General features: G+C 40.9%; 1 protein-coding gene across 1 annotated transcript; it reads left to right on the forward strand.

Moving 5' to 3' along the window:
* The first annotated feature begins 10335 nt into the window (after nucleotides 1-10335).
* On the forward strand, nucleotides 10336-23715 carry ZNF699 (zinc finger protein 699). The gene is made up of 6 exons (XM_046638005.1): nucleotides 10336-10571; nucleotides 13636-13682; nucleotides 14555-14681; nucleotides 17631-17729; nucleotides 18133-18316; nucleotides 18666-23715. The coding sequence occupies exons 2-6, from the start codon at nucleotides 13641-13643 to the stop codon at nucleotides 20119-20121; spliced, it is 1908 nt and encodes a 635-aa protein (XP_046493961.1). The 5' UTR covers nucleotides 10336-10571; nucleotides 13636-13640; the 3' UTR covers nucleotides 20122-23715.
* The last annotated feature ends 1815 nt before the right edge of the window (nucleotides 23716-25530 follow it).

Raw genomic sequence — 25530 nt, forward strand, 5'->3', positions numbered from 1 at the left:
TGGAAAGAAGCCAGAACAGTATTTGGGTTGGGGACCACAGCAGGCATGGACACACAATATAATTTATAGCTCTTATGTTTTTACAAAACAATACCCACTCCCATTACATTTTTAAGGAGGTGGGAGTGTTACAGAACCTGGTGCAAGGAATGAGGAAGCTCTTGGCTATGAAATTTGCAACAATAGGTTATAGTGCTGCTAGAGCTTTGAATTTTGATACTGGCACAATTTGCAGAGGCATTGTGGGCTTTATATTGATTCATATGGGTTCTATAATCTTTCTTTTTCCCATATCTGTAGATGAGGTTGCCTCTATAGATGAGACATCAGGTACCAAGGAAAGTAAATCAGAAAACTGAAGTGATTATAAGGAGGAATTGAGTTGGGGACACAAGAGTGGAGGATCCTCAAGGGAAGCCATCATAAATTAGTATATTAGGACATCAGAGTCTGGGAGATAATAAAAATTCTTCAGGTGTGCACCTAATAGTGGCTCCCCATTGAGCCCAAAGTCCTATCCAAATAGTTTAGTGGGAGTGGAAGGACTGACGAGAAAGACATGTGGAGAAGTTAAGGGTTCCCAAAGAGACAGGCAAGGTGGGGAAAGAAAAGGGACCGAGAGAGTATGTTCTTCCCCCCACCCCCTGCCATGTAGCTGGAGTGTTAAATTAAGAATGTGAAGATTATGACCTGGTGAATGGAGAGGTACAAGCCACCCACGTGGGGTTGGCAGGTAGCTCTTTCAGCATCCAAGCTCCTCCTTTGGGGAAGTGAAAACCCTGGGGTCATTTTGATTGAAGGCACAGTTTCAACCCACCCACACAAAGGAAGTAAAGTCATAAGATTTATTACTTATAAATCCCAGAAACAAGGGGGCACAATGAGCCAGGGGAAGCTAGTGCCTTGTGTCTGTTGCAAGTCACGAGTGAGCAGGAGATAGAGAGCACGGTGGCAAGCACCTGTAAGGTGGTTGGGGCAGAGGTCACTAACTTTTCTCGGGCTCAAGTCTAAGTGGCTGTTTTAACAGGTGCCCTGGGAAAAGCATGGTGGGAATCCTAAGCTCAGATCCTTATCTAAATGTCCAGACTTTGGGTGTGAGCAGGCTTGTCATACTGTAAAATACTTAGGCAGCAATTCAAAATAGCTGTTTTCTCATCACAGAGAGGGAGAGAGGGAGAATGTCAATATATTTGATTGGTAAGTCAGACCATTGAGACCTTTTTATTGCTCTAAGGAAGGTTCATGGAACACTGAGAGAAATTAATGGTGGGAAGTGTGTCCCTGGTGTTTTCCAAAACTAAGGTTTGATGGCCTTTTACTCATAGTGTTACTTCACCTTGCTGATCCAAGGGTCATTTGTGAGATAAGCAAAGTAATAAACCTTTTCATACCCTCTTGGTATATGTGTGTGGCATCATCAGTCTTGACATCCAAAGCAAATTTTGGGTATGTGTGGGTCCATCCTGTGTCTGCAGGGTGGCCATAAGATAATTGGTTCTGTGGATATCAGTCAGCCTCCTTCACCACCTGCTCTTGTCGACCCAATGGGCTCCTGAAGAAAGTGGCCATGATGGCAGGGATGGAAGTTATGCATGGGCTCAGCAAGATGGACACTACCACTCATCTTGGGCTCAGCTCTAAGTGGCTATTTTAAAAGGTGCTAAAGCCCCTATTAAAGCCCCTGCTAGGTGCCCAATATGCCAACAGAAAGACCATTACTGAGCCACTGATGTGGCACCACTCCTTTGCGAGGAAGGGAATCAGCTAGGTGGCAGGTTGATTACATTGGACCACATCCATCATGGGAAGGTAAGTGATTGTTTCTTAGTAGAGTAGACACTTACTCTTGTCAATTTAGAAAGTAAATTTGCCTGTTACTTTATCTCAAAATGAGTTTATTCTGGGATAACTAAAAGAATTGCAGTTTGGGAAGTGCATGCTATGGCAAACCCACAGGCAAATCCAGAAAACAAAGGAGGGGAGCTGCCTTTGTGGAGAAGAAGGGGGAGCAGGGAGGGATGAGTAGGGACTTTCCAAATCAAAGTCCATTGGGGGAAAGTAGCAGTTCAGAGTGGCAACGGCTTCTCATTGGCTGAGCTGCAGCATTTCTCATTGACTGGGCTGTTGCCAGGTGGGGAGAGAAATCTTCCTTTAGGAGTAAAGCAGTTTTTCTCCTGTCTAGGATGCAAGCCTCGGTCTTTTCCCATTTGGTGTAATTGATGATGTGTAATAGGGCTTGAGAGCTCCCCTGACAGGACTTCCTGACTCCAATTTAGTTAAGGTTCCTTTTATTAATTTCCACACTCTGGATATGAATTTGTCTTCTGTGTCTGCACTGCTTCTGCCAAAACTACCATCTGTGGACTTACAGGATACCTGTGCACCCATATGGCATTCTACACATTACCAAGGAACTCATTTCATAGCAAATAAAGTGTGGCAGTGGGCCCATGCTCACAGAATTTTAACATATTTAGAGATTCATGTAACTATTCTAGAATGGCCTTTTGAAGATTCAGTTGTGGCACCAATGAGGCAGCAATAGCTTGACGGGCTGGGGCAATGTCCTCTAGAATGTGGTATATGATTTAACACAGCATCCAGTATATGATGTTCTTTCTCCCATAGCCAGTATTCATGGGTCTAGGGATCAAGGGCTGGAAACAGGAATGGCTCCACTCACTATTACCCCTCATGATCTGCTAACAAAATTTTGCTTCCATCCCCATGACAGGTTGTGTTGATCTAGAGGTCAAAGCTCCAAAGAGGGGAATGCTTCCACCAGGGGACACAATAATGATTCTACTGAACTGGAAGTTGAGACAACTACCTGTCTACTTTGGGATCATGATGCTCAGAATCAATAAGGAAAGGAGGGACAGTTACTGTACTAGTTGGGGTGATTGATCCTGACTACCAAGGGGAAATTGGGTTGCTACCACATAGTGGGAGCAGGGAGGGCTACATCTGGAATGTAGGCGATCTCCTAGGGTATCTCTTAGTACTCCCTTGTCCTGTGAGTAAAGTCAATGGAAACCTCAACAACCCAATTCACGTAGGACTTATAATGGCTCAGATCCTTCAGGAATGAAGGTTTGGCTCACCCTACAAAGCAAAGAACATGATCAGCTTAGGTCAAAGAAAATATGAAATGGGTAGTGGAAGTAGGTAGAAGGTAGAAAGGACTGCAGAAATCTTGGTACATAACAACTTCCTCCAAACTCCTGCACCAAAAAACTTGACCAAACTCAAGCACGGCTTCAGGCAGCACCAGGCTGTGTCCCTAGGATGACCTCAGCCCCACATTAAAATGCCCGTCTGAGAGAGCTCAACACTGCCAGGAAAATTTACTGTTTGTTTTAGCCAACACCTAATGATAGGCCCCTGACCTCTCATTCTTAGAGATTTACTAAAAAGGGCTTCCAACAGTGAATATGTACCTCTTGCAACTCGGAAGTGTTTCTCTCAAGGGCCTGCGAGCCATTCCTTTGAAATGTGATCACTGGGAAGGATAGGGCCTCTGTCTCTCAGTCTCTGGGCTCCCCTGCACAGTGGCCTGGGGTAAATCCTTTGTCCACTTTCCCCAGTGACTTCCTTTGGTCCTCCTGGGAGATTAGAAAGAGTGTAGGTAGCTGACACACTGGTCAGGGACAAAAGCCCACAATGGGACAAAACAGTGAAGCACAACAATTTTTTAAAAAATGTACATAGGGGCCCGCCCCATGGCCCAGTAGTTCAGTTCACGCGCTCCACTTCAGCAGCCCGGGGTTTCACTGGTTTGGATCCTGGGCATGGACTTAGCACCGCTCATCAGGCCATGCTGAGGTGGTGTCCCACATAGCACAACTAGAAGGACCTGCAACTAGAATATACAACTACATACTGGGAAGCTTTGGGGAGAAGAAGAAGAAAGAAAGAAAGAAAAAGATTGGCAACAGATGTTAGCTCAGATGCCAATCTTAAAATATATATATATATATATAAAACATAAAATTGACCATTTTAACCACTTTTAAGTGTACAACTCACTGGCATTAAGTACATTCACAATGTTGTGTAACTACCTTCACTATCCATCTCCAAAACTTTTTCAGCATCCCAAACAGAAACTCTGTGGGGAAACAAACATTTTTATGAAATTGGGTCATGCTTTGGTCTCCAGGGTCTCTGGAGATGGGAAGGTGTGAGTTTAGTTGCAGCAAAATGAGGATGTCGCATTTGTAATCAACACAGTAAAACTCCAACAAGATCTCAATCCATTGGTTTTCTCTCTGTGCCCCAAGGTCACCTCTGAAGTGGATGCGGTTGACACAAATAATCCATAATCAATCTATAAATTGAAATTGAGGTGAGTTTATTATGAGCTAATATTGAGGATTATAATCTGGGAGAACTTTTCCACCAAGGAAGGAAGCTCTCCAAAGTGGGGTGTACAGAGTGGTCATACACTATCTTGGAACAAACAATATACGTTACATATGACAGGAATAGCTCTTTTACTAATGTCATGAGATGCTGAGCTAGCACAGCAGGTCAGTGGTCATGAGATGAGTTAAAGCAGGTCAGTAATTAATCCTTAGTTTCTGGGAAGAAATGCTTATCCTTAAAGAAATGCTGATATTGGGGAAGCAACATCCCTATCTTTAAGGGCATCATTCTTGGCTTGGGACATTGTAAATGTTTAAAGCAGATGTACAATGCATGCTCAACATGCCACATCAGGCCTTTCTGGAAAAACAAGGTCAGGCTGAGTTAGTTTTAAACCAGATGGCTTCCTCATATACTCCAATATATTCTATTGCTTTTCATTTATTTCTCAATGCACACATTTAGACACTTCAAAGAGCCTTCAGGGAGGAGCGGGCTCCTTTGAGATTGAACTTGAAATAACAGAACAAAATTAACTTTCTGGACACTGATATGATTCCCTTTGGCTTCATCCTATTATTATTGGCCTATTTTGTACATTTCCCATGGATGATGACGTTGTTCTAAACACTCTAGCATGAGTGGTAATGAACAATCCTATTACCCTGGACTTCCTGCTGACCAGTCGAAGCAGGTTATGTTCAGCTGCCTAGCTCAGTGCACCTGGCTTAATGACATACTTATTTGGCTTGGCTCTGGATGGAAGCCTGGCTGTCGTATATCCTCCATGGACCCCTCATTGCCCTACTGGGAGTCATGGTCACTCTTTCCTGATGATCCCTAAAAAGGAACAGAACCAATTTGGTACGAGCTCCTATCAGTACAATTAATTAGGGGATCTGTATTAGTCTCCTATTGCTGCTGTAACTAGTTATCAGAAACTTAGCAGCTTAAAAGAACACAAATTTATTGTCTTACGGCTGTGGAGGTCAGGCATCTGAAATGGATCTCACTGGGCCAAATTCAGTGTGTCCACAGGGCTGTGTTCCTCCCGGAAGCTGTAGGGGAGAATTCGTTTCCAGCTTCTAGAGGCTGCCTCCATTCCTTGGCTCATAGCCCCACATCACTCCGACTTCTGCTTCCATCCTCACATCTCTTTCTCTGACTCTGACCCTCCTGCGTTTCTCTTTCACTTATAAGCATCCCTTGATTACATTAAACCCACCTGGATAATCCAGAGTAATCTCCTCACGTGAAGAGCATTAATTTAGTCACACCTACAAAGTCCCTTTTGGCATATAAAGTAACATATTCACAGGTTCTGGGGGTTAGGACATGGACAACCATTCTGCCTACCACAAAAAGTATCTAAAGAGAATTCTTAGCTAGATACATGAAAGGTTGGGACCTAGAGTTGTAGAGAAATGGCTCTCCAGGTGCCTCAAGACTTTGCATCTATCCTTATGGACCACGCAGGAAAAGGCTTGCCTGTGTTGGAAGATCACTCCCTGTGATCTTCCCAGAACATGAGAGGATGGGAGGCCTGTAAAGAGCTGCTAGGAGGCCATCTCCCACTTGCCTCCCCTGGGAGGCTGTCATGAGACAGTTTCTCATTGCCTCCTGGATTCTGAGAAGACAAGGGGGTCCTGCCTTGCTCTCTGAAGAACAGAACTGCAGAATTTAAAACTGCTTAGCTGCAGTCTAGATTTAGCTCCCCAGCAATGGTGAAGAGGAAATGGTCACAAAGTAAGGGTTGAAGTCGGTGGTCATTTGTGGCTGGCAGTTGGGGATCTGATTGTCCCTGGGGTATCGCCCAAATGGTTTTATCTAGTCCAAGGTGATTAGTTCCACTTCCTGGGTATTGGGAGCAGGTTCAAGTTTGTTTTACAGCATGTTTAGTGGAGCAAAGTTTGTGGGTGGTAAGTGAAGATGTCTCTCTCTTCTGAGAAACTTTCACTGAATAGAACATGTTTGCCAAATCTATAACTTTGTACTGTTCACCCATGTTATTTTGCATGTGGTCCTTTAAGGCAATGATATTTGGTAGGGATGCTCTAATAAAGGGTACAGTCTTGTTTAACTCTCTATATTCTATAATCAGCCTCCATTTATGTGTAGTGGTTTTAAGCACAGGCCATACCACGGAACTTAAAGGTGAGATAGTAGGAATTAGGTCCCCTTTTTTCGCTAAGTGAGCTAGGATAGGCTGTAATTCTTCGGGTCTTTCCTTAGCTAGTACTGTGGCATATTGACCACCCACATATTGACCACAAGGGAAAGTTGACTGGTCCCCACCAGGTGGCGCTCACCAATAGCAAAAGCTTTAGGCTTTTCATGAGGTTGACTGAGGAGGCCCATTCCAACAATGGGAAAATGGATTGTCTGGGAGGAACAACAAGGACAGAAGCATCTTTTAGCAAAAGTGGGCCAATTTTAATAGTTACGCAGGTAATTGCCCTTGTAATTCATTCCCCTCCAAAGTCATTCACTTCCTGGGGTGGTGTGGAGGGGGGTGCTTCCTGGGTTAGCTCCTTAAGGAAGGGCTTGAGCTCTGGCCTGCAGAGATGGTGTATACTTCCTCCTCCAAGAGAGAATCAGCCCTTCTTCTTTTTTTCCTCTTTTGTCTTTTATTTTTGGATGGTCACTGGCAAAGTGGAGGATAAAATCTCTCAGTTCCTATTTTAGTGACACCATGTTTTTTGCGTGTCCCTCTCTAGCCCCCCTCTCTGGTGGGCACCAGTCCTTTTTCCAGGATCCTCCCCTCTGTCATGTCTCATCTCCTCCAGGAGTTTAGGCTCCCACTTCCTCTCTGGGTAGCATCCTGGTGAGAAAGTGCCTTATGCAGGGTCCAACACCCATCCTGTGATTTGGAGTCACCTCCTTTGGACTCCTGGGAGGGGCAGGGATATAAACTTCCTTGGCTTTAGTTACTTTAAGTAATGTTTTAGCTGGCTCAGCCCAGGAGTTGGGGGTCTCAATATCCCTCTGGGGAAGGGCTAGAATGACGCTGTCCTTGACAGTGGATCTGAGTGAGACTACATTAAAAAGAAGCATGCTAGCTGTGGACAAAGGCCCCTCCCCTGACTGTCCTTAGGAGACCAGCCTTGGTCTGTCATCTCTGCCTTATGGGCTTGTCAACCTTCCATAGCAGTCCCAAGGGATGAGGACATCCTCTTGTTTCAGAGTACGCCAAATCAGCAGCTTAACCACGAAGACCTCCTCTTGCTACAGCACGTGATGCAGTCAGGGGCAGCCCACCCTTGGTCCAGAGGTGTGCACTCCTTCCCCTTTTCTTCCTTAGGTCCATAAGTCTTACAAGATCCAGCACCCGCCTAGTGGGGGACCCAGGTAGGTGGGCTGACCTCCTTCTCTAGGCAGCTCAGTGCCTCTGACCCCAAAAGTCAGTTCCAATGGAGTGAATTCACTCAAACACTGGTATTACCTCTTGTTGAGGCTAATGAGACATAGGGGGAGATCATGAAAAACATAAAGAGTAAAATAGCCCAGACTAACGCCATACCAAACTGATGCGAAGGCATTTTAAATTTTGAGTCCCGCCCACTTAAGATTGTCCAGTATAGTTTTGCCAATTGATTGTCCTGTTGACTGGGTAGTCCCCATATCTATTTCCTGATCACCAAAATCCCATCCTTGTCACCACATGTAGGAGTTTAAGGGATTTGGGGGCCAATGTAGGAAGAAGATAGGACCATGAGAGGGAAGCAACAAGCTTTATTGGGTTGACCAAGAGTCTCTCCTCCACCAAACTCTGCTCAGGCTCCCCTGAACTCCTTTGCAACTAGGTCTCTACTTTTGGAATTCTGTGTTCATCTCTGCAGTGTCCAGTTTTAGCAAGAATGCTGCTAAGTCAGCTTAGCCAGAATCCCCTATCCTCTATATCTGATCACTCTCGATATCTAATCAGGTTCCTCATTCTTCACCATCCTCCAGGGGACATCTGATCACCTTGGCCTGCCTTCAGTAAGAATCCTGTTAGGGTTTAGTCAGAGCCCCCCTTCCCCCCGATGTTTCCTCAGTAATTTTCTATCCACTGACCCCTACTTTGCTCCTTGGCTATAAATTCTTATTTTCCCATGTTATATTTGGAATTAAACTTGGTTCTATATTGTGGTCTCTTTTTCCTTATTGCGATAGTCCTGAATAAAATCTGTTTTACCACTTTAACTACTGTCCACCTCTGTTTTTTCTATGACAGGGTGGCACTTGGAGAGGGTTGCATGAGAGGGGAAGTTCCTCATAGCATGAGGCCATCCAGAGGCTTATGGCACAGGGGCCATCATGTATAAAGGGAGGAGGGCATGGGAACCCCTGCAGGGAGAGGGGAATCTGGGAGGGGGCTTACATGTCTAGGTGACGTTGCTCAGTAGTGTGGATGGGAGTCCCTGGGTCAGAGAGCTCTGAACGGGCTTAGCACCTTGGGATCTTATAACCAAAGGCTCTATTTTATCAATGTCAGCAGATGCTGGGTGAGATTTCATGGGGTGTGCAAAGCAGGCAGGCTTTAATTAGCTAAAAACGCTTCTTTGGGCTATTTTAAAAATAATTGGATGTGTCACAATTTGAGTTTGGTGCCAGTGGGCTTTTGAGCTAGTGGGTCTAAACCTGTAGTGAAGAAATAAACAACCTAGGCGCCAATACACAGAGCCTGTCTGTCACTTAATAACATAAAAGACCTCTACCTTATACTACATATCAAAAGATATTCCTGGAGGCGTAAAGATTGAAAAGGTTTACAAATACTAAAATTTGGAAGAAAATCAGGAAAATATTTTTATATTCTAGGGTTTCAGAAGACTTTTAAAAGGAAGCTAGGAAACTCAGAAACCATTTTTTTAAAAAGTATAGACTCATCGGGTTATAAAAAGTTAAATATTTTATACAGATATGATATCATAAACTAAGTTAAAGGAGCAAAATTATGTTATCAATTCAATAGATGCATAAAACATTTGATAATGATTAAAAGTTGGTAAAGTGTCTTCATAACCAGACTTAAAAAGGGACTTTATTAACTTGATAAAGGCCACAACTTATAGCAAATAGCTTACCAAGGAACCTTGATAATCATTACTGACCAATCAAGAATGCTTGATTTCCTTCTGACTTTATAACATAGTTTGAAAAGCTCTGAACAAACAAGAAAAAAAGAAATGTTACTATTAGAACAAGAAAAAAATATGCACAAAAGATTTTATTTATACTGAAAGTCCAAAATAATGAGCTAACAACTATTAGGGGTCAGCAAGGTGTCCAGGTAAATGACCCACATAAACTATTATCAACAACCTTCCTCTACATGAGCAGTAATCAATAAAACAATGAAAGGGAAAACTAAAGGCCTAATGAAAGGACTGAATGAATGGAAAGGAGATCTCATAGGCTGCTATAGGCTTCGAGTTAGAAGTATTGTGTCCTGTGTAAGGCAACGTGTAGAAGGGTAGGTATACACGCAGTTAATGAGCATCCTGTCTCTGACTCCTGAGAACCTGGATGGGAGACCCCTTGTCTTAGTCACCTTAGTCCCACCCCCAGACCTCGCCAAATTTAGCTCGCTGGGAATTTGCAATCAAGTCCCGCCCCTCGACCTGGTCCCCACCCTAAGCCACGCCCCTATCCCCGGTCTCGCCCCAGCCCCGCCCCAGCCCCGCCCCTCACATCTAGTCAACCAAGCCCCGCCTCTAGCATGGTCTCTGCCCCGTTCAAACCCAACTCTTGCTCTAGGGACCCACCGTGTGCCTCCGCGGGAGGCAACTAGAATTTCTCCTCCATTCATTGCTGGAAGCAGCCAGCGCCCTGCTTCCCCGCTACTCCCTTCCTTCCTTAATCCCTATTTCCCCGCTCCTGAGGCCCCGCCCCCTACGCTGTGCGCGGCGCAGAAACCGGAAGCAGGGCCGCTTCTGCGCGTGCGCGAAGCGGCGGCCATATCTCCTCCTGCCCTCGCTCGCGTGTGAGGTGAATTTTCGCCTCCGTGTGCTCCCTGCCCGGCTGGGCCGGGCCCGCCCCAGGTTGGGTGCGCGGGAAGCGGAGAGCTCTGCCTTGGGGCTCGGCGGTCAAAGGGCGGCCGACGCCGGAGCCTCGCCCCGCCGCGGCGCTTCCTCAGAGAGCCCCGGCCCGCTCCGTCCGCGGCTGCGGCTCGTCCCGAACTCTCCGAGTCCGCGACTCTGGGCTGGATCCAGCAGTCGGTGAGTCCGCTGCGGGCTGGAGTTGCGGAACCTCCTGCTTATGTTAGTCGGCCTCCAAAAGCATCCTCTGCTCTCTTTCCGGAAGGGAAAAACCTCCCTGCCAGTCGGGTCACCGGGAGAGAGCTCAACCTGGCTGTGGCCGCGCTGTCTGTGAATTTCGGCGTGTTCGGCGAGCGCGGGGTGACATTTGCCTCAGCTCCGTCCTCTCCTCGCCCCTCCTGGTGCGGGAGAGATTATTTAACCTGTGACTTTTACCCTGCCGTTGGGCAGGGTTTGCTACATTATATTCAGGTGCATAAAGCTGGACTGATTATTTACTATCTTTGTGACCCTCCTCCTTGCTGAATGCAGCTATAATTTTAATCACTTATCTGTAGTTTTTTTTAATTTCACACAAAGTGTGATCATCTGCCAGTTTCAGCGTTTTCTTTTTTTATTCCTTGTACCCTGGATTTCTTTTTATTGCTTCAATGCACTTGCCAGGAACTTCAGTTCAATGTGGAACAGCATGTAATTTGCATCCTTGCCTTGTTCCTGATCCCAGAAAGAATTATTCTACCGTTTCACCATTAAATAGGATGTTTGCTCTAGGTGTTTGTAGATAATATATATATATTTTTAATTAAAATTAATTCCCTTTTAGTCCTAGTGGGTTAAATTATCATCACAATGGATATCGATAGGAATAAGTCACTATTTTGTATCTAAGAGGATATGCTCTTTTTCTGTTAATGTGATGAATTATATTAATCTATGATTCCATTTTTAACCCCCTTCCTAGGAGGAAGTGAAATTAGTTTGCGATTACTATCCTCATTTTTCATTTCTCGACTGTACTAATATTTTGCACTTATGTGTATGAATGAGATCTTTCATATTTTTTTTGAGTTGGACTTTTCTGGTCTTGGAAACACTCAGGAAAAAATCCTCCCTCCCCCCATAGAATTATGAATCCTTACTTATTTAGTGAACTTGCCTGTAAAACAGTTAGTAACTTCTGTTTCTTTTGTGGGCATGTTTTAAACTACTGACTTTTTCCTCTAATGACTGGATGTAATCAGATTTGTATTTATTTTAGATCATTGCTGGAAAGTTGTACTTCTCTCTAGAAATTCATCCATTGTGCATTTTCATAACTGTTGTCTTAATTTTTTTGTTATATGCTCCATGTAACATCTGTAATTATGACCCATTCATAACTCTTGTTGTCTTCGCTCTGTTGTTCTTAAAGAAAATTGCTTAGTATTTGTCAATTTCATTAGTTTTCAAAGGACACATTGTTAATTATTCTGATTCTGTTTTTTTAATATTTTAAATATTATTTTGTCTTATTTTCATTTTTGTAAACCTTTATGCTATTATTTTTCCAACCTTTAGGTCAGTGGTTAGCCCGTTGATGCTATTTTTTTCTTCTCTGGGAGTTGATGATATTTATAAATATATAAACGTATATACACTCCAGCTGTGGGTTTCCATTATTATCTGAAACAGTTCTTTTAATTTTCTACTTCTACCCTACCGCATAACTAGTCCTGAGACGCTAAAGATAAATTATGTGTGCCTCCTTGTCCCTAAAATGTGCTGCATTTCTGTATGGCATATACCACTACCTGATATATTTTGTTTATTTACTGTCCTCCCTCAAAACAATGTAACATCCACATGCTTCAGAATTATTCTGTTTTGTTTAGCAGTGTACCCCTGTGACTGCATGTGGTAGGATCAGGGTAAATATTACCTAAATAGATATGAAATGAAGGAGCCGGAGGTAAGGGCCTTAAGGGAAACATCCTTGCTCAAGACATAGGGCTTAATCAAGAGGAGCTGCAAAATAAAACATTCGAGTAGAACACTTCATTTGTCTACTCTTTAAAGAGCCCAGCAGAGTTTTAGGCCAGACTGTGGTAATGTTAGGGAATGCGGGCCTCATTAACAACTAAATTCTAAAGTTTATGTTCAGGAATATACTCACTGGGCTTTTAGGCTTTGAAGACAGATAGACCTGCATTCACACATCTGTATATGTAAGACATCCTGAGTTACACACATCTCAGCAGCTTTCTAATTGGATAACATTGAGTGTGTGGTTCATTGACTCTTTCTAAGATTTCTCAACTATAAACTGGTTGTAATGATATCTGATTTGCAGAGTTTCTAGGAAATGAATAATCTCTTTGCAAAGGTATGGACATCACTCTGCAAAGTCGTTCTAACATCATGGTTGCTGAAATGGCACACGTTGTTATTAATATAGCAAAGAATGTTACAGTTTTTATTCGCTTTAAAATACACTGCTTGATCCATTGCAGTGGAAGAAACTGTTGCATTTTTCTTATTTGAAATGTGTGCTACAGTGCTGCGCTGTCACTCTCAGAGATGATACATTTGCTAACTTCAAGTATTCTTTTTCTGCTGCTGCTGTACTGTACAGGCAAAGTTTAACATGAGAATTAGAGCATGCCTCCTGCATGTGGAATTCAGTCAGTTGAGGCTCTTTTCTCAAAAACCGGGTTTCAGGGACTGCAGCCCATGGAGGGGAGGGTCCAATGGTTAGTAGATGAGCGTTAAAGCCTGTTAGCCTGCTAAGGGGAGCAGAAGTAAGAAATATTGGGAGGAGAGCTGCCAGAAGTCTGGCATATAAGTCAGTGCTTTCTTGGATTTGAGACAGAATTTATATTCTTACGGTTGAAGGCACTGTCTGATACTTTTTATGCTTTTCCTTATCCTGGGCAAATGGGCAGCTAAACTTTAAGACTTCAGTTAATTTATAAACTGGGACTTTTAACCTCTTTTTTTAATGATCCGCAAGGACCAGAACACTGTTTTCCAGCTCTAGAGGAGAAAAGATTGTTCCACCTTCCTACAAGATCAGTTTCTTTGCTCGTGTGTCTTGTGAGTATGCGTGTGCATGTTTGTGTGTGTTTTTTGAGGGGAGTAGTCACTCGTAATGGATGTGCTGCATTATCCAGGCTGATGAGTGTGGGAATTGTGGGGAGACGTGGATTCTCATGTCGTCTTTCCGCCCCAGCTCTAACTTCTCAATACCCTGCCTTTGTTCATGAAGGGACCATGGAGGAAGAAAGAACAGCTGCTGAATCACGGAAAAATATGGTAAGTAAGAGCTGATAATTCTCCAAAAGAGTATTTCCATTCTGCCAGGTCATCGATCTCCTAGTTCCATAGAGCAGGATCAGCAGCCTGTTTCTGTATTGGGCCATGTGGTAAGTATGTTAGGCTTTGGAGAGCAGAGTTTCTATTGTAACTCAACTCTGCCATTTTACTGTGAAAGCAGCCATAGACATTATAGGAACAAATCTTTTATTGTGTTCCAATAAAACCTCACTTACACAGTTGGGTGGTGGGCTGGCTTTAGCCCCTGTGCTGGAGTTTGCAGACACCCGACCAAGAGTGTAAGGAAACATGGCCAACTGTGGGCCTAGGTAGAAAGTGGTGCTTCTGCGGGCTCCTGGGCCTCAGGTTTGTGGGGGGAAAAACAGAAAGAAAAGCTCCCTGTCCCTCAGTGTTTTTATTCATTAAAACCTTATCCAGATTTGATCCAGTGTTTCACTGTTCTTGCTATGAGGGGAGAGAAGTAAGCAGGTGAAATCGTTTCTGTAACAAGGATGGCTGGTGTCAACATGGAAATTATTTCATTTCTAGAGTGGTTCTCTTTTCTGCTATATGCTCTGGACTGTTCTGGATCATTAGGAGACTGGAATTAGTCACCATCAAACTGTGGAGAGATCAGTTTAGTGTTTTAGAAGTGTTAAGTCCGTGAGACAGGATTTGATCAGTCAGGAAAGGATGTGTGCATAGAAAGAGAGAGAGATCTGATGACTAAGTCCTTGGTAAGATGTTGGAAGACCATAAAATCTTCAGAACTACCTATGAATTCATCCTGAGTTCCCCACTGTTATCAGCCTCATCATGAACACATTGGGGGAGTTGGAGCCTTTCTGAAAAGAAAATATGCGATGTTTTAGGACTCAGTGGTCTTTGAGGATGTGGCTGTGGACTTCACTCAGGAGGAGTGGGATTTGCTGAATCTTGCTCAGAGGAACCTCTACAGAGATGTGATGCTGGAAAACTTGCAGAACCTGGCCTCACTAGGTAAGAATGACAACATTCCTTCATTTAGTTGTTTAGAAAACAGTTTTATTAATTGACTTTGTTTTAGGATTTAGGCTGTGGAATTGGAATACATTGGTAGATAAGACAGACGTAATCACTGACCCCAAAGAGTTTATAGTCTAGGAGCTTCACCATGAAAATAAACATCTGTGTATTGAACTCACGTTTCCTTTTTCTTGTGGTTGAAAGCCTCAAGGCTTGTTAAATATTGAAAGTGTGGGTCACTTTGGGGCACAGGGAGGTTTGTAGTTTGGGACCTTTTGAGAATTTTACTGACATCAATGCCCTTTATTCAAAGACCACCAGGAACATACTATAGTTAACAAGTGGAGTTTATTACTCAGTGCATTGAGGGGGAACACTCAAGCTATGGGGAGCTGTGGAGTGTCTCAGTAAGAGGGTGTAAGAAAGTCTATATTATAGGATTTGTACTTTGGTTGGGTAATTTGGGGGTGGGTCTGTGGAAGCAGGCTGTCTTAGTTTCCTAGGCTTTCCATAACAAAGTACCATGAACTGGGTGGCTAAAAACAACAGAAACTTATTCTTTCATGTTTCTGGAGGCTTGAAGTCTCAAGTCAAGGTGTCATTAGGGCCATTACTCCTTCTGAAGGCCCAATGGAAAAAAAAAATCCGTTTTTGTCTCTTCCTAGCTTCTGGTGTTGCCAGCAATCCTTGGTGTTCTTTAGCTTGCAGCTGTACCACTCTGAACTCTGCCTCCATTTTCATATGGCCACTTTTCTTCTGTCTCTGAGTCTTTCTCTCTCCTTATAAGGACACCAGTGATTGGATTTAAGGCCCACCATAATCCAGTATAACTTCATCTTAACTTGATTATATCTTTAAAGATCTTATTTCCAAATAAAGCAACATTTTGAGGTTCTAGGTGGACGTTAAATTTTTTTTAGTACACTTAATTTTTTTAGAGCAGTTTTAGGTTCACAACAACATTGAGTTGAAGGTACAGAGATTTCCGATTATATCCACTGTGTGCATATATACATAGCCTCCCACCCTATCAACATCCCCCACCAGAGTGGTATATTTATCGTAATTGGTGAACCTGAATTGACAACATCATCATCACCCAGAGTCCATAGTTTACATTAGGGTTCTGTCTTGGCGTTGTACATTCTCTGGTTTGGGCAAATATGTAATGATGTGTATCCACCATTATGGTATCATATAGAGTAGTTTCACCGCCCTAGAAATCCTCTGTGACCTGCCAGTTCGTCCCTTCTTCCTTCCTAACTGGTGACAACCGTTTATCTTTTTACTGTCTCCATAGTTTTGCCTTTTCCAGAATGCCATGTAGTTGGAATTATATAGTGTATAGACTTTTCAGATTGGCTTCTTTCGCTTGGTAATATGCATTTAAGTTTCTTCCATGTCTTTTCGTGGCTTGATAGCTCATTTCTTTTTAGTGCTGAATAATATTTCATTGTCTGGATGTACCACACTTTATCCATTCACTCACTGAGGGGCATCTTGATTCCATCAAAATTTTGGCAATTATGAAGAAAGCTGCTATAAACGAGGATGTACAGGTTTTTGTGTGGACATGTTTTCAACTCCTTTGGGTAAATTCCAAGGAGTGTGATTGCCTGATTGTATGGTAAGATTAGTTTTGTAGGAAACTGCCAAACTGTCTTCCAAAATGGCTGTGTCATTTTGCATTCCTCCCATCAATGAATGAGAGTTCCTGTTGTTCCATGTCCTTGCCGGCATTTGGTGATGTCTGTATTCTGGATTTTCACTGTTCTCATAGGTGTGTAGTGGTATCTTGTCATTTTAATTTATATTTTCCTGGTATGTGATGTGGAGCATCTTTTCATATGCTCATTTGCCATTTGTATATCTTCTTTGATCAGGAATCTGTCAGAGTCTTTGGCCCATTTTTTAAACAGGTTGTTTGTTTTCTTATTATTGAGTTTGAGGAGTTTTTTATATGTTTTGGATAGCAATTCTTTATCAGATGTGTCTTTTGCAGATGTTTTCTCCCAGTCTGTGTCTCCTCTTTTCATTCTCTTGATAGTATCTTTGGCAGAGCCAAAACTTTTAATTTTAGTGAAGTCCAGCTTGTCAATTCTTTTCTTCGTGGATTGTGCCTTTGGTGTTGTATCTAACAAGTCATCACCAAACCCCAGGTCATCTAGATTTTTTCCTGTGTTATCTTTTAGGAGTTTCATAGTTTTGTGTTTTACTTTTAGGTCTGTGATCCATTTTGAGTTAATTTTTCTGAAGAGTGTAAGGTCTGTGTCTAGATTTATTTTTTTGCATGTTGATGTCTAGTTCCAGTCTTTGTTGAAAGGATGGTCTTTTTTCCACGTATTTCCTTTGCTCCTTTGTCAAAGATCAGTTGACTGTATTTATGTGGGTCTGATTCTGGACCCCCTATTTTGTTGCATTGATCTATTTGGACCTGAATTTTTGAGGGACACTGTTCAACCCAATCCACAGGTGGTCATTTTAGATTAGATGTTGACAGAAAGTGGGGGAAATTCTATTATTCAGTCTTTTGTGGGTGGCACAGTAATTTTTTTTTTCTGTCCTTAGACTAAATTGTAAAGTTACCTTGTTTTGTTTCATTTTATCATGGTTTCAGAGTAACTTTGTCTAAGATTGGTTTTCTGTGAGGTTATTTTTGTTCAACAGAAGAACAAAATTTCCTGACTGTAAGTATCAGACTTGCTTCTAATATATTGAGGTTTAGATGGGAATGTCAGATCAGTTCTAGACATGAGAGGCTGTGTCTTCCCTATACATCTACCTCCACTTAAAAAAAAAAAAAAAAATCAACATTTTGTTGCAGTTAGATTCACATTTGCCCATCTTTAGAGGATCAGAAGACCAAAGTTTTGGCCCTGTCTCATGGAAATGTTTGTGGTTTCTTGCTTTTTGCCCTCGTGATATGCCTTTCTGCATTGACAGGATATCCACTGCACACACCCTGTTTGATCTCCCATTGGAAACAAGAGGAGGACCTGGAGAGAGTGAAGAGAGGACCTATCCAGGGGGAGCATCAGGAAGGCAAGAATCCTTGGGAGAAACTCTCCTGTTTGGGGAATATTACATTTGGAAAAATCATATAAAAGCAGAACAAAGCTTTGTTTTGTCTGAGGAGGCCAGTCTTCCACAGATACTTTAGATTACTATTTTGACTTTTTATCACTCCTTTCACTTTTTCTTGGGAAAGACCTTCCATATGTCATCTTTGTAAGTTAGTGTTTAGTCATGTGCATTTTATCCAGTTCCCTTCTGTTTTGCTCTCCTGGTAATACCCTATTTATATTACCATCAGTCTCAATCACCATGAAATTATTTCTTCATCAGTTGCTTACCATTTTGACCCTTGTGCTCATTACCAAAGTCCTTAAATAGCCAAACTGCCAAAAATCCTTTGTTCATAAGTGTATTTCCTTTTTTGTTTTAGGTTTTGAGACCCAACTTAAAACTAATGAATCAGTCACTCCACAAAATATTTATGGAGAAAAAACATCCAAGGAACAGAAAACAGTAAGATTCAAAAGGAGTGATTCCTGGTCATCCATTTTGCACAAAAACTGGAAATACCATGGTATTGATTATCTGAACAAAAATCATGAGAGACATTTGAGGTGAGTGCCACTCATACAAGAGAAAGTAGTGTCTCAGGAGAGAATCATAATATGTCATGAAATTTAAAAAACGTATTTAAAACTTGGTCAGAAATTGTGATTTCATAAAGAATTTTCACAAGGTATTTTTTCCCACAAATGAGACTAATATCTTCAATGTTTGACACTTAATTCAGTTGTAAGCAATTATCAGAAAAATCTTCTAAGTCAAAAACTCAGTGATAATATTGGCTTTTGTAGAGCCCTCTATGAGAACTTTCAGTTTATGACTTGACAGGGCAGAAAACATATATAGTTACTAAAACTGGTAAAAGTATATTACTAATAATGTGCCTTTTATTTTTAAAAGAAGTCATGTGGTTGAGAACATCTATGAATGCAATGAAGAAAATCAGTGTGGACAAACCTTCAGCCAAATTCCAAATCTTAATATACTCAAGAGAACTGAAGTAAAATCCTATGAATGCCATGAGTGTAAAAAGGCCTTCACAGATCATTCATCCCTTAAGAATCACATCAGGTCTCACACTGGAAGCAAACCCTATCAATGTAAGGAATGTGGGAAAGCGTTCCATTTTCTCGCTTGTTTTAAGAAACATGTGAAAACTCCCACTGAAGAGAAACCCTATGAATGTAAAGAATGTACCAGAGCCTTCAGTTGTTCTTCATTCTATCGGGCACATATGAAGATTCACACCGGAAAGACAAATTATGAATGTAAAGAATGTGGGAAAACCTTTAGCTGTTCTTCGTCCCTCACAGAACACAAAAGAATTCATAGTGGAGATAAGCCTTATGAATGTAAGGAATGTGGGAAGGCCTTTAGTTGTTCCTCCTCACTCTCCAAACACAAAAGAATTCATAGTGGAGATAAGCCATATGAATGTAAGGAGTGTGGGAAGGCCTTTAGTTCTTCCTCTCATCTTATAATACATATAAGAATTCATACTGGAGAGAAGCCTTATGAATGTAAAGAGTGTGGGAAGGCCTTCAGCGAGTCCTCAAAACTCACTGTACATGTCCGAACACATACAGGAGAGAAACCCTACAAATGTAAGGAATGTGGGAAAGCCTACAACTGTCCCTCCTCGTTAAGTATCCATATGAGAAAACACACTGGAGAGAAACCCTACGAATGTCTGGAGTGTGGAAAAGCCTTTTATCTCCCTACTTCCCTTAATACGCATGTGAAAAATCAAAGTAGAGAGAAACCCTATGAGTGTAAGGAATGTGGAAAAGCATTTAGTTGTCCTTCATCCTTTAGAGCACATGTGAAAGATCACACTGGAAAGATACAATATGAATGTAAGGAATGTGGGAAGGCCTTTAGTCGTTCCTCATCCCTCACTGAACACTTGAGAACTCACAGTGGAGAGAAGCCTTATGAATGTAAGGAATGTGGGAAAGCGTTTATTAGTTCCTCCCACCTTACAGTACATATAAGAACTCACACTGGAGAGAAACCTTATGAATGTAAGAAATGTGGGAAAGCCTTTATTTATCCTTCAGCCCTTAGGATCCATATGAGAACACACACTGGGGAGAAACCCTATGAATGTAAGGAATGTGGGAAAGCCTTTCGCCATTCTTCATACCTTACTGTACATGCAAGAATGCACACCGGAGAGAAACCCTTTGAATGTCTGGAATGTGGGAAAGCCTTCAGTTGTCCCTCATCCTTTCGAAGACATGTCAGAAGCCACACTGGAGAGAAACCGTATGAATGTAAGGAATGTGGGAAAGCCTTTGTTTGTCCTGCCTACTTTCGAAGACATCTGAAAACTCACTCTAGAGAAAACATGTAAGGAATATGGGAATGTCTGCAAAACTTTTTCAAACCTTAGGTAACATGTGAGATCTCACACTGTGGAGACACCCTATGAATGTAAGAGAGCAGGAAATTGTCGTTCATCTTTTTGAAGACTTTGGAGAACTTACAACTGAGAGGAACCCTGTGTATGTAAACCATGTGGTGATGCCTTCGTGAACATCTCTTACTGTGTGTAAGAAAATTCATACTAGAAGCAAAGACCAGTGCCTCATCCTTAAAGTGGACTGCTGGCTCATTGATTTTCAGTTTTTATTTTCTGATATGAATATTTAAGGTGATAAATTTTCCTCTAATACCTTTTCAGCTCCAGCCACATTGTTTTATTATAGAGTGCCTTTATTTTGGTTTAGATGTAAATGTTATTTCCATTACAAAGTCTTTTGGACCCATGGGGCATTTGAAATATATTTTTTCATATGTAGGCAAGAGTGGTCCTTTTTAAATTTAGCTTGTAATTGATTCTTATTGTCTCCGGTGATTATGATGTGACACTTTGGTATTTGTAATTACTTTTTCATCTAGTATGGCAGTTACTGAAAATTGCCTACCCAGTATTTTTTCCCCTTCTTTTTAGTAAGAGAACTTAAAGTTTTTGAGGTTACCAGCTTTTACTATTGAAAGCTTTTCCTGTCTAATAAGTAATTTCAGCAGAGGTTAATAGTGCAAAGGTCTTGAAAGAAGAGTCTCATCTGATAAGCTGTTTTTGTATTTTGTTCTTTGTCCTTGCTTGTGGCTGGGAATTGGACCCAATGTTTGAGTTTTAAAAAAAGACCTTGTGACAAGAAAGCTAGAAGTGAAGTTGGTTGGGCTGGCTTAACTTGTGTTAATTTGGGCATGGCTGGGACTACATTTCCCAGAATCACTTCCTTAGCCAGTTCCAGATTAGACAATTGGAAGGCAGAGGGAAGAAGCTGTTGAGTGGGGCCATGAGACAGGGAGACAGATGCATAGGGGGCCTGGTGGGCTCCAGTTTCCAGCTCATTTTCCTCATTATTGGACCCCACTGATCAATACAACAGGACATAAGTGCTTGGCTTTAGTTACCTCAGAGGCAACGGCTCCATTGACATCTCTAAATTAGTCCATCATGGGCATACACAACTTCTTGGATTATCTGGCAAGTTCTAGCATTGTCATTTTGCTGATATTACAGTCCTTTTGGCACATCAACTGACTCAAGAGTTGGCCTCAGTTTGGAGCAAGTACTGGTGTCATCTATGTAGTCCAATCCCATCATGTCACTTTGCTCATAGGGAAATACGCATCTATACAAGCCCACTTTGAACTCAAAAAAGCAGGGAGAAGAGCTGTGGAGAATGAGGAAAATTAAGTATAATTGAGGTAAGCATCAGACAGGCTGTCATCTCATTTCAGTGCAGGAAGATTTATATTTGATACCTTCAAAGAGGGAAGATTTTATTACTTTTTTAATTCAAGAAGATGAAAGCTATTTGGTTTGCCCTGCTTCAGGTGCATCTAGCTACACTTTTTCCTTCCATTATGTTTTCCCTTTACTTCTAAAAATATAGTTTACCATTTCCCTTTAAACACCTTTTACTGTTTTATTAAGGCATGCATACACTAATATGCATGCAGTGTGCTAATCGTAAATGTGCAGCTTGATGAAATTTCACATATGCGTACCCCCTGATAAGCATAGAACATTTCCACAACTCTGCAAACTTCATTCATCTGCCTTCTCAATAATTGTTCCATAGAGGCAACCACAATTTTGGCTTTTATTATAATTTATTATAATAATTTATTAGGTTTGATTGTTCACTATATTTATATAAATATTAAAATACAATATGTACAGTTAAGTGTTTGGCTTTTCTCAACATTAAGTTTAGTTTGCCTTTTAGTGTCTTTTGACAGACTTAGACACTTATTACTCTTGGTGTATGCTTTGTATGTAGGAATGAGATTACTGAATCATAGGGTAGACCTTATATTTATTTTGGTAGGTATTCTGATTTTTCAGAAAGTTTGGTTCCACCTATAATCCTAAAAGCAATATGTGAAAGTCCTAATTGTTCCACACACCTGGCCACCACTTTTTAATTTGGCAGAGGATGGGGTAATGTTTTTGGGTTTGATTTGCATTTGCCTGGTATGTAATGGTGAATACTTCTTTATGTGCTTATTGGCTGTTTGGATATCTTTAATGAGGGCACCTTTTAAGCATTTTACCCATTTTTGGTTCCTTTTTCATTTGAAGGGTTTCCTTCTGGTTACTTGTCTTTTATTGTATGTATGTGTTTCTCTATATCTAATTACATACACATATGTATGTATAAACTGTGTGTTATATATTATATATACATAAATTATAATATGTATATTATATATACATATACTGCAGATAACTTTTCTTAATCTCTGGCTTATCTTTTCATTTTTGTAAGCTATAAAGGGAATTTGTTGGTTTGATTTCTGAAAACTTCTTAGGTATGACTAGTTTCAAGCATGTTTGGATCCTCTGGCTAAAAAGATGTTTTCTGGATGAGTTCTGTCTCCATGTCTTGGTTGTGCATGTTCTTGTATTAGCTATTCTTGGTGGCATGCTAACTCTCGTTATAGTGGGCCCCAGAAGATCCAGGCTGCTTTCTTTCCAGGTTGAGGTCTCAGGGAGAAGAGAGTGATTGTCTGTCTGAACAATTCCAATATGATTGTTAGAATTGAATTTGATTGGCTCACTTGCCAACCATTATCCAATCACTCTGGCCAGAAGAATGTAATCCGCTGACTTGTTTAGGACTGGCTCCCATGCTCATCTGGAAACCACAGTAGAGTCTGCACCAACTGAATCATAAGAGTTCTGACAGTTGTCATGTATATGGAGAGGTGGGGAGGAGGCAGCAGTGTGCAGAGGAGATCTAGAAGTAGAAGTAGTAGTACTGTGAACTAGCACATTGTGCTTATGCTGGGCTTAGCATTGGGAGGGAACTGTGAAGTCTGGGAACTCGGCCAGGACTAAGTAGTTTTATAGGTCCTTTCAGAAAGGTGAGATGTCATCTGTTAACATGTCTGGATCGCTAAAGATGGCTTCTCAGTGTTTATGTTGCTGTCTAGTGTTTTTGGAAATCTGGTAACAAGAGCCTTCCAACTGTTTCCTTCTTCAAAATTGTCTTGCCTTTTCCATTCCCCATTTGTTTCTATATTAATTTTAAAATCTCCGTATCAGTTTTCACAGATAAATCTTCTGGGACTATGCTTGGAATTTTATTAACTTCATAAAGTAACCTGAATAAAATTTAACATCTTTACAATATTGAGTCTTTCAGTTGATGAACATAATGTAATATGTCCATTTACCTACGTCATCTTTAATTTCTCTTAACAGTGTTTTGTAGTTTTAATTGTAGAGGTCTTGAATACCTTTGTTTAGTTTATTTCTAGGTATGTGGTATATTTTGCTTTATAAATATTTACTTTTTCAATTTTTTGGGCTAGCACATAGAATTGCAATTGATTTTATGCATTGATCTTTTATCCAGTGATGTTTTTAAATCCAATTATTTATTCAAATAGTTTACAGATAATTTTGGATTTTCTGTGTATACAATCCTGTCAATACCAATAAAAGAAAGTCTTACTTGATTTCTAAACTTAATCTTTTATTTTTCTTGCCTCATTGCTTTACATTGATGAATAGAAATGATGAAAATGAACATTTTTGCCTTGTTCCTGTCTTACGGGAAAGTGTTCCATATTTCACCATTAAGTATAATAATAGCTGTAAGTTTGTTATAGATAAGCTTTATCAAATGAAAGGAATTCCATTTTAGTCCCAGATTGCCAAGATTTTTTTAAATCCTAAATGGATACTGAATTTTATGCAGTGCCTTTTCTGCGTGTATCAGGTTCTTTAAAAAATCCTTTAGTCTGTTAGTATGGTGAGTTACTATATTCCTTGATTTTTAAATGGTGAAACAATATCTATTCCTGGAATAAACCACACCTGACATAGTATGTATTAGCTTATTAGCTTTTTAATTTGGTAGATTCAATATGCTGCTTTAGAAAGATTATTTCTGGGCCTGGCCCCATGGCCTAGTGGTTCAAGTTCCATGTGCTCTGCTTCAGTGGCCTGGGTTTGTGGCTTCAGCTCCCAGGTGCAGACCTACTCTGCTTGTCAGTCTTGTTATGGAGGCATCCCACATACAAAAAGATGAGAAAGATTGGCCTGGATGTTAGCTCAGGCCTAATCTTCCTTAAGGAAAAAAAAGAGGATTGGCAACAGATATTAGCTTAGGGCGAATCTTCCTAAAAAAATAAAAATAATAAAGTTATTTCTGTGTCTGTGTTAATGAGAGGTTTGTCTTGTAATTTCTTTTATTTTAATATGCTCGCCTAAGTCTTCTGTCAGGTTTATGCTGCCTCATAAAAGGAGTTGGAAATTGTTCTGAAAGACTATATAAAGTTTGAACTATCTATTCCTTATATGTTTGGAATAATTCACCAGTGCATCTGTCTTTGGGTTTTCTTCACACAATGCTTTTGCAACATAGTTTCACTGGTGAATTATACCAAACATATAAATAGATTTAAAAAAGTCTTCAAATTTTCTAGTTGTTCTTGTGTTAGTTTTGCTAAATTGTATCTGTCCATTCCATAACTTGGAATTTGTTGGCATAAAGTTGTTCATAATATCCTCTAATTTCTTATTAATGTCTGAAAGCTGTAATTATATCCACTTTTTCATTCCTGATATTGGTAATTTATGTGTTCTCTTTTTCTTCATCATGGTAGGAATTTAGATAGATTAATTTTTTTGAAGAACCAGCTTTCAATTTATTTTATTCTGCTTTCTCATTCTTTAGTTTCTAGTCTTATCCCCTTTTATTATATTTAGGTTTAATGTCCTCTTCTTTTTCTGGCTATTTGAGATAGACACTTGTATCAGTGCCTGTCTTCTACTATGTCCAGTCTGCTTATGAACCCATCCAATCAGAACTTTCTACTTTTTTTTTTTTTTTTTTTTTACTTTTTTTCCTTTTTCTCCCTAAAGCCCCCGATACATAGTTGTATATTTGAGTTGTGGGTCCTTCTAGTTGTGGCATGTGGGATGCCGCCTCAGCGTGGCTTGATGAGCAGTGCCATGTCTGTGCCCAGGATTCGAACCAATGAAACACTGGGCTGCCTGCAGTGGAGCATGTGAAGTTGACCACTTGGTCATGGGGCCGACCCCAGAACTTTCTACTCTTAATTATAAGTAGTAATGCATTTGAGATATGTGCAGAAAAACCCCTTTTACGTGCCTGTTATCTTCAGGTCATGTGGTTTCCTTGGTAGAATGGAAAGAAAACTGGATTGGGAATCGACACCCGATTTCTAGTCTTCACTTTTCAACTCATTACCTCTGTGATCTTAGAAAAGT

The sequence above is a fragment of the Equus quagga genome, chromosome 14 (genome assembly GCF_021613505.1).
Source record: "Equus quagga isolate Etosha38 chromosome 14, UCLA_HA_Equagga_1.0, whole genome shotgun sequence".
In the NCBI taxonomy this organism is placed as follows: domain Eukaryota; kingdom Metazoa; phylum Chordata; class Mammalia; order Perissodactyla; family Equidae; genus Equus; species Equus quagga.

Excerpts from the sequence above, each read along its gene's own strand:
- ZNF699 (XM_046638005.1), top strand. The coding sequence starts at position 13,641 with ATGGAGGAAGAAAGAACAGCTGCTGAATCACGGAAAAATATG. Across the intron at positions 13,683-14,554 it reads CTGAATCACGGAAAAATATG|GACTCAGTGGTCTTTGAGGA; the intron begins GTAAGTAAGAGC and ends GCGATGTTTTAG. Across the intron at positions 14,682-17,630 it reads GCAGAACCTGGCCTCACTAG|GATATCCACTGCACACACCC; the intron begins GTAAGAATGACA and ends CTGCATTGACAG.